This window comes from Notolepis coatsorum, assembly GCF_963971535.1.
Source record: "Notolepis coatsorum genome assembly, chromosome: 1".
NCBI lineage: Eukaryota > Metazoa > Chordata > Actinopteri > Aulopiformes > Paralepididae > Notolepis > Notolepis coatsorum.
Window position 1 is genome coordinate 221,690,034 of NC_140165.1, and position 15,279 is coordinate 221,705,312.

General features: G+C 45.2%; 1 protein-coding gene across 1 annotated transcript in view; it reads left to right on the forward strand.

The window, feature by feature from the left end:
* The first annotated feature begins 6,806 nt into the window (after positions 1-6,806).
* The window catches only part of golim4a (golgi integral membrane protein 4a), a 103,452-nt gene continuing 94,979 nt past the window's right edge, over positions 6,807-15,279 (forward strand). The window contains 2 exon segments of the mRNA XM_084332803.1: positions 6,807-7,009; positions 7,012-7,107. Of these exon segments, the coding sequence (XP_084188929.1) occupies positions 6,922-7,009; positions 7,012-7,107 (184 nt within the window). The 5' untranslated portion in view covers positions 6,807-6,921.

Here is a 15,279-nt window from a genome sequence, read left to right on the forward strand (position 1 = left end):
GGTACCGGCAGTGTACCATGGCCCGCTTGTCCAGGTGCTGTTCCTCGGTGCGGGTCGTGCGTCGTGCTCACCCGTGTATAGAGTCGGGGGTCTGTAGCGCAGCTCCGCGGGAGTATAGCCTGGGCTGTACCGGGCCTCCTGGTCCGGTAGAGTACTGTGCTGTCTTCGGGCGCGGTTCTCCTCCTCTTCCTCTTCGTCTTCAGTTAGGTCATCCAGTGCTTGTAGTCTCTGGTTTAGCCTCTCCACAGGATATGCTGCTCCTTCCCGGTTGCTAGGTCTCGCTTGGACCGGTGGGGGGAGGTGGTCTGTGGGGGGTATAGACCTCGTCTGTTGGTCAAGTTCAGGGTTGTTTACTCGGCTAGGGGATGCCGCCCTGGAGGTGTGTCTAGACGAGTTCCTGGAGCCTCTGGCGGAGGGAGAGGGTGTTGTCCGTCTGATCAGCTGTTCTATTAGTTGCGCTTGCTGTCTGTCGCGCTCTGCGTCCCGTAGAGCACCAGCAGCTGCTCGCTGGCTTTCTGCTCGGTCTCGGGCCACATTCTCTTCCATCTGAATGCGTCTTATTTCCAGGCGTATGTGCTCTTCTTCGCTCCGTTGCTGTAGCTGCAATCGATCGCGTTCACCCTGGAGTCTATCGCGTTCAGTAGAGGCTTTCAGGCTGACGAGGAATGCCTGCTGTAGGGTCCTCTCTGCCTCGCTGGGAGAAGGCGGTTGTATAGGAGAGCCTTCCCTCGGGGTACTCCTTGCGGAGCCTTGGAGCTCTATCTCCACGGTGCTCTCCCCGTCTTCTTCCGTGCCGAGTTCTCTCTCGGTAGCGTTGTATTCCTCCCGGGACTCATCGGGGACTACTTCTTCAGTACTGGCGGGGTGTGAAGTCATGTCTGGTTCCCACTGGTCCCCACCGTGAACTTGGTCAGTTACATTAGAGCCCGTAGGGGCCTCTATGGTCGGGGTAGTCTGGGCGTTGGGGTTAGACATACTTTTACTTTCTAGTTTTACCGCGTTTACTGTTAGTAGAAGATTAGGTTGTTGACTGACAGCGTAAGCCTCTAAGTACTGAGGGAGCCGTCGTTCGCGCTGCGGGCGTTGGTTAGGAGGATCGTTTCGTGGAGTGTTCATAATAGGCCATTTCAATATTAATAACACTATATTAATATTACACTAATTACCATCCGGCTCGAAGGACCAATTGTAACTGAGGGGTACAATTCCCTGACTGTATTACTAGATATGATACTTACTACCACTACCTTTGTACTTAATATTCGGCCACCCAGTACACGGCATAAATATATTATCATGAACACTCTCACGTAGATGAAACGGATCCAACACAAATGTACGAATTAGAAACAGGTCTTTATTGCCTACACAGCGATGGTGTGTAGACTAAACACTTAATCACTTAATTACATTTATGAATTGAAATAGTATGCACTTTTATGGCAAGGAGTATTCGTCGGTATATCAATAGATAATGTCCAATCTCTGAAGGCGCAGGTGGTAAATATACGACCTGGAATAGTTAAGGAATAACAGCAATGATACTTTAATGATTATAGGCTGGATACACTAGAGGGGGTTAATCCGGTCGCTTGTAAGCCGACAGGAGTAGGAGGGGGGGGGGGGGTAGAATCCAGCTGCCTCGTCCGGCCAAGGGTATCCCAGGAGAACACACTGTAGTGCCGTTCAATGCGCCGGCGATCCTTGGACCACAGATGAAAGCAGGTGGACTCTTTGTGGGCCGGCTCTCTCCGGTCCACGGGGGAGAGATGTGGAGAGACCTCGTCTTGCAGAGCGTCTCCTCACCTTGCGACCTCTCCAGGGGGGGGGGTTCCAACACACGGTAGTGTCGGGGGTCTTTATCCATAGAATAATCAAAGTATCCAAAGCATAATCCGTGCCTGGGAAGGCGGGCTGTCGTCGGTAGAATAATCCGGTATACAGGTCCACTCGCTCGTCGGCTCTGGGGCTCCTCGGGTGCAGCTTCACATAGGGTCAACCACCCTGGGTAAGCAGCCAGTTCTCTGCCCGAAACGATGGGGTACTGACTACGGTAGTATTCTCACCGCACGAAGCACTATATATTAACAGACTATTATTAGCTTAATAGACTACGTCCAACTCGACGATATAGTGCCAAATATGACTATTCAAATATTAATATACACGATGTCTCAATACCGATGGTAGGCGAACTTGGCCTTACTCCCACACGTGGCATCGCGGGGAGGCTTTACGTCTGTGACTCTATTGGAGGGTAAGAAACTGGACTGAAAAGAAAGTCCTACTTTAGTAGCGCAGTATATATACGCACTATGAACAAATAGTCCCATTAGTGGTGCGGTAGCCAAATTCCTACGCGGAACTAGGACTTGTTCGTACATGTCGAGCGGTACGTTTGAACTGGGTCTGAGGGGTATGGCAGCCTGGCACCAAGGTCTCGACCAATAGTAGAATGGAGACTATTATGGGATGTTCAGTAGGCTAGAATGGATATTCAATGCATATTGTACAAGGAATATACAAGGGATATCAGGGAATATTAGAGAATATACAAATACAATTAAATATATATATATAAATAAATATATATATTCGGTTTAATCTGGCCCTTCACAACAGTAGCAGATGTCGACCCAGTCACCCCCAACACACTCCTGATGGTGCGGCTGGACCCCGCGCTAACCCAGACAATGTACAAGCCTGAAGAAGCGAACGGCCGAAGAATGTGGAGGTACAGCCAAGTACTAGCTGACAAGTTTTGGAGCAGCTTCCTACTTCACTACCTACCGTCTCTACAGACCCGCCAGAAGTGGGTAAAAGAGAGAGACAATTTGACAGAAGGAACAGTCGTCATGATTATTGACCAGTCGCTACCCAGAGCTATGTGGCCGGCTGGCCGCGTAAGCAAAGTGATCACCGGTGCCGATGGCAAGGTCCGAGCAGCTGAAGTACTCGTCCAAGGGCGCACCTACACACGTCCCGTGGCGAGGCTAATAGAACTGCCCCGACTCCCAGATACTATCGATGATGACCATGACCCTATGACTTTGTGAGTTGACTGACCCTTACAGCGGACCTTGAGTGGTAGACAGTGCGGTTAATCTGTCTCTGCTTAGCTAATTAGGTGGGACTAATTAGGGGGCGGCTGTTGTGAAGGATCAGATTAAACCGAATATGTATATTTATTTATATATATATCTTTAATTGTATTTGTATATCGTTTGATATCCCCTGTATATTCCTTGTACAATATGCATTGAATATCCCCGTTTCTACTAAACAGCCCATAATAGTTTCATTCTACCATTGGACGAGAACCTGGCGCCAGGTTGCCATACCCCTAGGTCCAAGTTCAATCGTGCCGCCAAACATGTCGAGGCAACCCCCGGTTCCGCGCAGTAATATGTCGGGCGAGATACGAATGGTACTATTTGTTCATAGCGCATATATATATGGCGCCAGTAAAGTAGAACTTTTTTTTAGTCCAGTTCTTTACCCTCCAACAGAGTGACAGATGCAAAAGCCTCCCCACGACGCACGTGCGGTGTAGTAAGGCCTACTTGGCCCAGAATAGGCATTGAGATATCGTGTAGATTAATAGTTGAATGGTCATAGTTTGGCACCATACCGTCGAGTTGGACGTATTCTATTAAGCTAATAATAGTCTATTTATGTATGGTGCCTCGTTCGGTTAGAGTTCTACAGTTATCAGTACCCCCATCGTTCCTGACGTTATCTGGACGCTTAACCAGGCTGGTCAGACCCCTAGTGGTGATTGCATCCGAGGAGCTCCGGGCCAAGAGCGACTGGACCTGTATATTGGATTACTCTACCCAGACGACGGCGAGCCTTCCACGGCTTGGATTATGCTTTGTGTGCTTTGATTATTCCATGGATAAAGGCCAACACTGCTGAGTGTTGGAATTACCCCCCGGAGAGGACTCCAGGTGAGACGGCGCTCTACACGTGAGGTCGCCTCACGTCTCTCCGTTGTGGACCGGCAGATACCGTTCCACAGAGGGTCCAGCTGTATTCGTCTGCGGCCCGAGGTTCTGTGGGCACCGTGTCCAAGACTTTGGATTCTCCCAAGACACCGTCGGCCAGATGGGATACCGCCAGCGGCTTCTCTAACCCCCCCCTCCTACTGTCTTACAACCAGCGGGACCCCCCCCCCCTTAGTGTATCCAGCTATAATCATTTAAGTACCATCGCTATCGTTTTCCTAAATATTCCAGGTTGTATACTTACTCCCTGCGCAACCAGAGATTGGACATTCAATGTTGATTTACCTACGAATACTCATTTGCCATAAAAGTGCATATTCCATATTTCAAATCATAAATGTAATTAAGTGATCGTTGTATACACCCTTTGCTGTATTAAACCTTCGATTTGGTACATTTGTGTTGGTTCGTTTCATCAGGTGGGAAAGTGTTCATCATACTTATATCTTGTACTGGGTGGCCAGAAGTTAAAGTACATGAGGTAGTGGTATTAAATATCATATCTAACAATACAGTCAGGGAATTGTACCCCTCAGTTACACTGAGGCTTGATTGATGAAATATGAATTCAAATCGCCAATAAAAAAAAATACGACAAACAAACGCTATATAGCGTTGGCGGCACTCAACGGTCGGCATGAACTAACGACAAAACGCGTGGCTGGCACTCAAAGTGTTAATGAACTTTTTTTGGACAGCCCATATATTTGCAGTTGTGAAGTTAATCTAAATTACTTGGAGTTAACTATCAGTGAACACAACATTCTTCTTATCTTAGATAAGATAAGATGTGATATTCCTTTATTGATCCCCCTGGGGAAATTTGGGCATCATAGCAGCATGGGGGGGGGGGGGGGGGGGTACAGGTATGGACAGGGTAATAGTAGAAAGACATATCTGTTCTGTATAGGCAATAACATTTGATCTGAATATAAAAATATGAGAGGGGAAAAACAGTGTAAATAAAGGTGCTGATGAGGGTCTGTGTATACCCAGTTGTGTTATGTTACAATAAATATAGGTAATAAAAAATTGAATCTGAAGATGTAGGCTACTATGAGTATGTGTAAAAGTAACATGTATACACAAGGTAACTATCATGATATACGACTCATACGTTGGGGCGTAGCTGTAGATTCTGGGCCCCATGAAAGAATGTATTTGTAGGCCATTTATTTATTGATGAAAACGCATAATATGGTTTTTACCTATACATTCGGATCAGCAGTTCAGCACCTGCACTGTTGGTGGGTGAGCCTAGTAAAGGATGTCGCATTGCGCTCATCTTCAATGAATGGACCAATGCAATAGTCTACCAAAGCCCCCCCCCCCTCTCTCTATATATCTCACACACGCGCGCACACACACACACACACTTCAGAAACAAACATAGTATCAATGAGAGCGTCAATAAATACACCCGAGTGATGTCTATTGTCTAGTAAAATTTTTTTTTTTTTAATTCTGGGCCCCCCTCCAGTGCTGGGCCCTTGGAATCATCCTAAGCCCCCCCCCCCCCCCAGCTAATACAGTTTGAAAACATTGCTCCTCTGAACATTTTAAACAGACTTATGGTTCTTCGTCTGAGGTAGCTACCCAATTCTCAAGGACTGTACTGTACTGGCACATTGTTCATCACTTGGGCCATTTAAATTCAGGGGACTTGACTTACTTGACTTAATCCTTTTACCCCATTGGGAGCTCTCTTCTGGGCCAGGGCCTTTGCTTCTTGCCAGCTCACTCCGGTGTTCTTTAGGTCTTGGAGTGTGGAACGTCTCCAGGTGTTTCTCGGCCTAAATTCAATTTCAGGGAAGCAGGATATATAATGACCTAGTTATCTAGTGGTTAGGCTTCTTCATGAGGGGTGATCATACATGTCTATAAAATGACTGGTTTACTGTACCATGCTGTCTTTGCCAAACAGGTCTCTGAGGTCTTGCACTCCTCAGAGAGAGAGAGAGAGAGAGAGAGAATAGAAATAGAGAGAGAGAGAGAGAGAGAGAGAGAGAGAGAAGAGAGAGAGAGAGAGAGAGAGAGAGAGAGAGAGAGAGAGAGAGAGAGAGAGAGAGAGAGAGAGAGAGAGAGAGAGAGAGAGAGAGAGCGAGAGAGAGAGAGATTCAAATTTAAATCTCTGTATTCCCTTACAGTTGGTACAGAAGGTACTGGTGCAAATAGAAAGAGTGATAGCAAGGCACCATCAACGAACGCCCACCACCGGGACGGTCTCTATAACATCCCCCATTATAATGCCCCTGGCCCCGGGGAGCAGCCGACAGCTCGGCTCGAAACTCTCCACCCTCGCATTCCAGCCCGCTTGTGACCGAGTGCCGCGGTAACCAATTGGTCAAACCTATTCCTACGAGGGCGGGAATAGGGAAATTTAGACTTTTTGTCGAAGGAGGGACTTCCTTTAGAGTTGCAGTTGTTGGATGGCAGGCGGCTGCTCTTCTTAGGTGACACGTAACTAAAATTAAAGGTGCAGCGAAGGCCTTGTTGTCGGGAACTGGGGCGACTTCACTTTTCCGTTAAGGTTCCATATTTCGCGTTTACATCGGAGTCTTCCTCGTTCGGAGAAGGCGCGGCGCTCTGTCCTCCAGGCAACAGGAGAGCACTTTGATGCGTGTGTAGTAGTCAGGCGAACGTCTGAGCAGCCTCTTTGGAGTAACCCCAAGATTATTTGGGTGTTGTGAGCATGCATATGTCTCCAAACTTCTTCCAGCGCTGAAGCGGTGTTTCCCCTCTATTCGCGAGCATGCTCGGGGAGTGAGGAGGGAGGGAGGGAGGGGGGGGACACGGTCCGACTAAAGAGGGGAAAAGTTGGAACATAAGTTTTTTTTTTCCAGCAACAGAGGACGGGAATTTAGCTCGCCTCGGACGGCGGGGGGAGGGTGTGTGTGTGTGAGTGTGTCCCACCATGGGTAATGGAGTGTGTTCGCGGAGGCAGCGGAGGATCTTCCAGTCTCTCCTGGTGGTCACCGTGGTCTTCGGGATGATCTACGGGGGATGATCTCCTACGAGATGCACAAGCAGCTGAAGAGGACGGAGGCGATGGCACTGAAGTACCAACAACACCAAGAGTCCCTGTCCGCGCAGCTTCAAGGTAAACGCTCGCCCGTGTTTGTTGTTGTGGTAGTGTGTGAGAGTGTGTGAGAGAGTGTGTGTGTGTGTGGACGTCACGCAAGTAACATAGGATAGAATCAAAGTAGCCCGAGTCATTCAGTCGGTGACTCTGCATGCGCGCAGAGAAAATCGGCATGTTTTGGGTGTTGTTTTTGTAGTCACACCCGTCTCGTTTTAGGCTCGTGCCACATTGTAACAGTCCAGCGTCTCGTTTTAGGCTCGTGAGTCGTGCCACATTGTAACAGTCCAGCGTCTCGTTTTAGGCTCGTGCCACATTGTAACAGTCCAGCGTCTCGCTTTAGGCTCGTGCCACATTGTAACAGTCCAGCGTCTCGTTTTAGACTCGTGCCACATTGTAACAGTCCAGCGTCTCGTTTTAGACTCGTGCCACATTGTAACAGTCCAGCGTCTCGTTTTAGACTCGTGCCACATTGTAACAGTCCAGCGTCTCGTTTTAGGCTCGTGCCACATTTTAACAATCCAACGTTCTCTTGTCTCGTGAACCCATGTTTTGAGTATTGAGTGTCAACACAGTCTTTCAGTGGGCAAGTCTGAAAGTGACTGGCGGCGCTTTCTCTAACTGTGGGTCCACACTCAAGTTATCAACACAAGTCTAGCCTAGGCCTTTAACCTTGCACCTAAATCTATTTTTAAACTTGGGGCGGTGAGTTAGGTTAGCTGCTATAGCTTTTAGGTTAAACTGAATAATAACTATACATTGTGGTTGTTTTCTAGAAACTACGTTCACAGTATATATGGACGCCTAACCAACAGCTAATGAAAAATGTGGCATACATCTCTTTTTCTCTCTCAATCATTCACACTATCTTTCTCTGACTGTCTCACACACTCGCTTGCTCACTCACTCTATCTCTCTCTCTTGCTCATTCACAATCTCTTATCTCTATCTCTCTCTCTCACACACACACACACCCACAACACCTGGTTAACGTTACTGTGTCCTTAGGCTCACCTGAAGCCCAGACAGAAAGAGATAAGTGCACTCATGTCACGAGTTCACTGAGAACAGCTTCTTTAGCCAATTACTAGCAGTTGTTGTCAAAGGACCAGACCAGTCTTTTGACACATGGGTTCCAAGTCAGTTTTGCCTTGATACAAAAATCAAGTTGCCCTTATTCTTTCTTATAATCTTAACAATAAACATGTTTGATGCTATTATTAACACATAATCTAGTCTTATTAACAATAATGTTAATACACATCTTATTAGGTCCTTAATACCTATTAACTAATGCTTATTATTATTAACAGGACCTTTATATGAAGGGGAAAACCTAATGTTTTACTATTATTACTGAAAAATGTGGCAGTTCTTTTCTGCCGATTCACCACTGCTATTGGCTTCCAGTGTCTTAAACGCCACATACACTGAAAAAGGTCACACATTTGACCATGAAAACAACTTGACATGCACATTTGACCATGCTGCTAACCTTTCTGAAAGGTTTAGCCATTGTAATATAATACAGTTTCTCTGAGGAAGAATTCATCTTCTTCCCCTTTAGACACAGTATATTATGTAACTGATGGTATCATGAAGCGCAGTCACGAAGGGCTGGGGTGAGTAGCGGTGCTATGGGTTAAACTCACTCTCATCCTCAAAAGACACATAGACACGTTACAAAGCAGTGAGTTCACTTCTTGGTATAGCGTTCTGTGCTGTTGCACGCGGTGTGGGAGACCCGTGTTCGAAACTCCCTCGGGTCATCGAAGTTTGAGGTGACGTTGTCACAACCGTTACATATAGAGCAACTCTTCAGGGGGAAAACATTTACGTTTACTTTCATCAGGTTATGTGGTGTTTTAAAATGTATTTTCCGTTACAATGGAAGCCTATGGCAGTGTTGAATTGGCAGGAAATAACTTTAAAAATGTGTTTTATGTAACAGTAAAAGATCATGGAAAAAATAATGGGTGCCTTGACTTTTGTATCAATGCAAGAATGACTTGGAATCCATGTGTCAAAAAGACTGGTAATGATGAATGTGAATGTATTCCAGTGGCATCATGAATGCTCTCTCTCCTTCCAGACTCTTTGGTGCTTCTTATAATGGCTGCCATTAAAAACTGTAATGCCCTGACTCCTTTTAATGAACCCCACCTTTCAACCTTATTACCATATATGGATGATGGTGTCATGGTCTACCCACATAGCCGCCAGCAACACCACTTACCCACACATCAGGAACTAATTATGCCCTTTTTGTCCCGAGCATCAAATACTATGATTACGATGCAGGAGAACAGGGGGTCTGGGAAGCGTGATTGCTTTTACCAACGCGTTCGTGTTTCCGCGTCTCTGATTGGCCAGGTCATGTGACATGTACGCCCAATCGTGGGACCGCAAGTTTCTACACTGGTTAAGCTTAGGCGCTCTTTCGAAGTTGGTTAAGGTTAGAGTTTGTCTTAGAGCATGGCGATAGAACGCCTGCCCTGATTCCAAACTCTAACCTTAACCAACTTCGTTAGTCACCTAAGCTTTGACTTTATATGCTGATGATTCAACCCTTTATTATGCTGCAGCTACAACCTCTGAGCTCAATCAGGTTTTGGCTGGTGAATTGGAAATTTTATATGACTGGATAAAAACAAATAAGCTGGGGCTTAACATATCAAAAACTGTTTGTATGCTTTTTGGGACCAATCAAAGATTGGCACGTAAACCTACATTGGTTCTACAAATTGCAGGTCAACCTATACAGCAGGTTGAAAAAACTAAGCTTCTAGGCCTTTGGCTTGATAGTACTTTATCATGGTCTGATCACATAAACAAAACTGTTTTTAAAATGGGTAGAGCTGTTGCTACTGCCAGGAAATGTGCACCATTCCTTCCATTTGCACTGTTTAATCAGATTGTTTGTGCTTTGGTTTTGTGCCACTTGGATTACTGTTCTGTAGTGTGGGCTTCTGCTTCAAAACAGTTGCTAAATAGGTTACAAGTGGTACAAAATAAGGCAGCAAGACTCGTTCTTGGTTGTTCATATAGGACTAGTGTTGTTCAAATGCATGAACGTCTTAGTTGGCGGAGTGTTGAGAAAAGACTTTCTGCCAACCTTTTAATTTGTTTTCATAAAGTGATCACAACCCACAGTCCTAAATATATCACGGATAAAATAATTTACAGCTCAAATGTGCACATGCATTTTACCAGAGGGGCAAGTAGAGGGCAGATTATTCTACCCCATGCAAATACTAACCGTATGCAAAGAACAGTTTTATATAGGGCTATCAGGGCATGGAATTATCTTCCAAGTGACATACGAGGTGTAGCAAGCTTAAAAAATAAATTAAAATCTTACATGTAGCCAATATTGACAATGCTGAGTTATGCAATATGTTACCGTTGATGTACATATTTAGATATAATTTGTTTGTGTGTTAATGTTGTTGTGTTTCCTCGGTTGGTACGTCTTGCTATGTTGTGTTTCCTTGGTTGGTATGTCTTGCTATGTTTTAATTGTATTATGTTTTAATTGCAATGTATATGTTGTAATGTTTTAATGTTGTCTCGGACCCCAGGAAGACTAGTTGACGTCTTGGCGTCAGCTAATGGGGATCCTTTGCTAATAAACAAATAAACAAATAAGCTTAACCAGTGATAAACTAGGCGTTAGGTAGTTTGCAGGCTGTTCGACCCGGAAATAGGCGCAGAACTTGCCGTCCCACGATTGGCGCACATGTCACATGACCTGGCCAATCAGAGCGCAAAACGGGAACCCGGAAACACGAACGCGTTGGTAAAAGCATAGACGCTGTTACGAAGGATCAGATTAAACCGAATATATATATTTATTTATGGATATATATTGAATAGTATTTGTATATCGTTTGATATCCCTTGTATATTCCTTGTACATATACACGGAATATCCCTTTAGCCTACTATAGCCCATAATAGTTCATTCTCTTATTGGACAAGGACCTGGCGCCAGGGGACAAGCCCCTTGGAGCCAAGTTCAATGGTACCGACGAGACATGTCTCTACTAGCCCCGGCTCGGCGCAGGAATACGGCTACCGAAAGGAGAGTGGCACTATTTGTTCACCGTGCATATAAATATGGCGCAAGTAAATGTAGAAGTCCTCTTATCCCTTAGTCCTTTACCCTTCTACCCAACTAAGTAACAGAACGTGAAGCCTCACCCACGATACCGCGTGCGGTGTAGTATGGCCTGTTTGGCCTTAGAATAGCATTGATACCTCGTGCGAATTAATAGCTGAATTGTCAGAGTTTGGCACTGTACCGTCGAGTGCGACGTATTTCTATTAGGTTAATAATAGTCTATTATGTATGGTGCGTCGTGCGGTTAGAGTTCTAAAGTGAGCAGCATCCCCATCGCTTCCTCGTGTTATCTAGAGTCTTAGCCAGGTTGGGCAGACCACACGTGGCGCTTTCATCCGAGGAGTTCTAGGCGAGGACCGAGTGGACCTGTACATTGGATTACCTACCCGACGACTGCTGAGCCCTATGCGGCATGGAATATATATTTGCTTTGGTACTTTGATTTGTGGAGCGGATAATCGCCAACACCGGTGAGTGTTGGATTTACCCCGAGAGGAGTCAAGGTGAGACGGCGCTCAGACCAGACTGAGGTCGCCTCGCTTCTTCTTCATTGTGGAGCTACAGCCTACAAGAGAACCAAGGTGTATTCATCTGCGGATCAAGAGTCTACTGCACTGTCTTCTGTACTTGAAGTCTCCCTAGACATCGTTGACCAGACGGTCTACTACCGACGGCTCTCCTACCCCCCCTACCGGCCTACAACCGGGAGGACCCCTTCCAGAATTATCCTGCTATATCATTACGAGTACCATAGATCTAATTCCCTAAGAGCCAGGTTGTATACTTGCTTCCTGCGTAACCAGAGATTGGACATTCAGTGTTGATTTGCCTACGAGTACTCATTTGCCTTACAAGTGCATTCAAATCATAAATGTAATAGTAACTATTATATGTACCTTTTGCTATATATTAAATATTTGATTATTACCTTTGTGTGGACCCGATTTCATTGTGGGAAAGTGTTCATCATATTTAGATATCGTGTACTGTATGGCCAGTAGTTAAAGTACATAAAGCGGTAGTGGTTTAATGATACCATACTTATCAATACAGTCAGGGAATTGTACCCCTCAGTTACAGACGCGTCTGGGAAACTTTATGCCTTCAAGCCCCCCCCCCCCCCCCCCCCCCCCCACCACCCCTTGTTATCGGATACAATTTCTGAAAGAGCTATGGCAAAGTTTACACTTTGATATATTACAAATATTTGCATTTTAATTGATTAACTACTGTACTGAAAGACGCTGGAAAAAATAGAAGTCAAAGTACAATACCACCCGTCTATTGTCCTACAGGAACTCAGTGTGCAGGGTCACCATACAGCACGTATAGTGCAAGAGACGGTAGGCAACATAAACAACATTCAGTCAGTCTTTATGTGCTGCCATTGCATGTTGCTATCTAATGTGATCCACATTAGTTGTGAGCCATATAACATCTGGGAAAGAGCCGTAAATGGTCCCTGAGTCATAGGTTTCCTACCCCTGCGGTAGAATGTTATTAGATGAAACCAAACAGCTGGGGAAGGGATACAAACTATTAGCAAAACACTCCCCCCCCCCCCCCCTCACTGTTGTTCTTGTTATTGCCGCCAGGCCGTAGCCTGGGGGAGATTATGCGTTTGGGCATGTGTGGGTGTGTCCGCAGCTAATCTTGCAAACTACAGGGCCGACTAGGATGAAATGTCACACATAGGCGGACAGCAGGCCAAGGACCTGAATTCTCAGATATTTTTCAAATTGTTCAATGACAAGTATTTAATTTCTATTAATTTCCATCAATTCCCATTTAAATATTATATTCAGCATAAAATTACACCTTTTGAACGTAAGAGGGCAATACTACACAGCTCGCTGGCACCTTATTACAACATGCCATAGTGAACCTATTGTTGTTGATATACCTATGCATAAAAAAAAAGAATCCCCAGCGAATCTCAATATCACAATCAATATTGTGTTGTCAGTAGGGATGTGATAATGTGTTGACTACACAGACTAATGGAACAATAAGGAATGGAAAAACATGTACCTTGAGGCTTGAAGATTGCGCTACCAGGGCTCGAAATGAACATTTTTACTTGGTAGCACTGGTGCTCCTAACTTCAAAAAGTTGGGAGCACCAGCAAAAATGTAGGAGCACCCACCAAAATGTAAGGAGCACCAACAATATATAATATTTTTTTTTATGAAAGTAGCCTTAAACTATAGTATAGTGTAAGGCTGAGCCCGAACGTTCGAACGTTCGTTCGTTACGTTGACATTCAGACTTTAATTAATAGGTTCGAACGTTCGGTGAAGAAAAAAAAAAGGCAGGCGCGCGACGTTGAGGCGATGTGAAGCGGCGCGTCCCCCGAGTGCGCTCGGCTCAACCAGTGTGGTCTCTGCCGGGCTGTAGCTGGATACTATTGTCTCAACCAATGCAATAGAACCATTTTGATTGACAGGCGGTTCTGCCAATTACGTCACACCGCTTGCACCCGGTTCTGCTGTTACCACCAATCGGCAAGCGTTTGTTTATTTTTTTACTTCCGGCAATACATTTATCTGCTTGCGAGACCGAGAAGCACAACAGAGTGAACAGACTCCGTAGCTCCCCGCCGAGGAAGGATCATTAATGAATACCAGCCTTTTTCATGGCGGGAGGTGGTTGCGTTGTAAACAACTCTGGCCGAGGGCGGACGGGCGGCAGGCGTGTTGGGAGCCCGGCGGCACCCCGCCGGTGTCTCTCTGTCGTCCCCCGTTCCTAGGTAGACGGTGGAAGGAGCGCCTCTCTCCTTCCCGTCGACCAAGAGTGAATACCTGTTATTGAACGTGTAACACTAACTATATAACGCTAATGCCACAAAACGAATGCATTTGTTTATCTAGCCCCTTACGTGACTGCGGTGTGCAAGGGCTATTGTTTATCATAAGTAGGAACTTTATGCAGTACTCTGTAGCTTGTTTATTTTCTTCTGAGTGCTTTGTTTAATTACATGTTTACATGAACAGCCACCACTGTAAACAACATGTTTTTTCACCAATAGATTATGCAATGCCGCCCTCCGTAGGATCTATAATACAAAAAAAAATAATTATATAAAAAAAAAAATGTAATACAAATTTCTTTTAATTAAAAAATTTACAAAAAACGAACGTTCGAACGTTCGTTCGATAAACCCTGGCGAACGTTCGAACCCTAAAAACAGGGTTCGGGCTCAGCCTTAGTATAGTGTAGACCTAGTAGTGTAGCCTATAGTGTAACTAGGCATGTGCCGGTATGACATTTTGAGGGTACGATAACCTTGGGCAAAAATACCAAGGTTTCACGGTATTCTGTACATAAAAAAATTCCCCATTGAACAAAACGTATTACAGTGCACAATAAGCTTTTCTGTAAGTGTTATTTATGAATGTGTGACGACTGTCTGTATCACACAGAGGGAACTGTCTGACCACTTTAAAACTTAAGTACAGAATATAAAATACTCCCAAATAAACTTTCATGATTATGAATATGTAGGCTACATGTCAAAAGGGCATTTTGCTAATGTAATCTACTTGCAAAGATGTGTTATAATATAGCCTAGTACTATTCTTACTGGATTAAACTTTGGATTAATCTTTTGTGGTGGCTCAACATTATTCACACATAGAACTATGTGTTGGGGATAAGAGTTCCGCACAGACCATATTGTTTGTTACATTGCTGTCGGCAAACTAGCTCAGTGTCAACAGAGTGTTGACATTGAGTTGATGTTAGCTGCTAGCTGGCTACCCGAATCCACAACAGCCAGGCAGCCAACCGTACAAAACACAGTCTCAGCCAATCACATCGATTTGTACAGTTAGTTAGCTCCACTCCATTGCGAATTAAAAGGTAGCAGCCAGCCAGCCAGCCAGCCAGCACAGCCCGTATTAGCAAGCTACAGTTGCTAGGTAGCTAACGTTAGCCACCCGAAGATCGGTAGCTAGCTAACGTTAGCCACAGCTGCAAAACGAATTTCAATTATGTTATGAGCTAGGGCTGGGCGATATAACGATAACGATAAATATCGTGATATATTTTAATAATCGATATCAAAATGT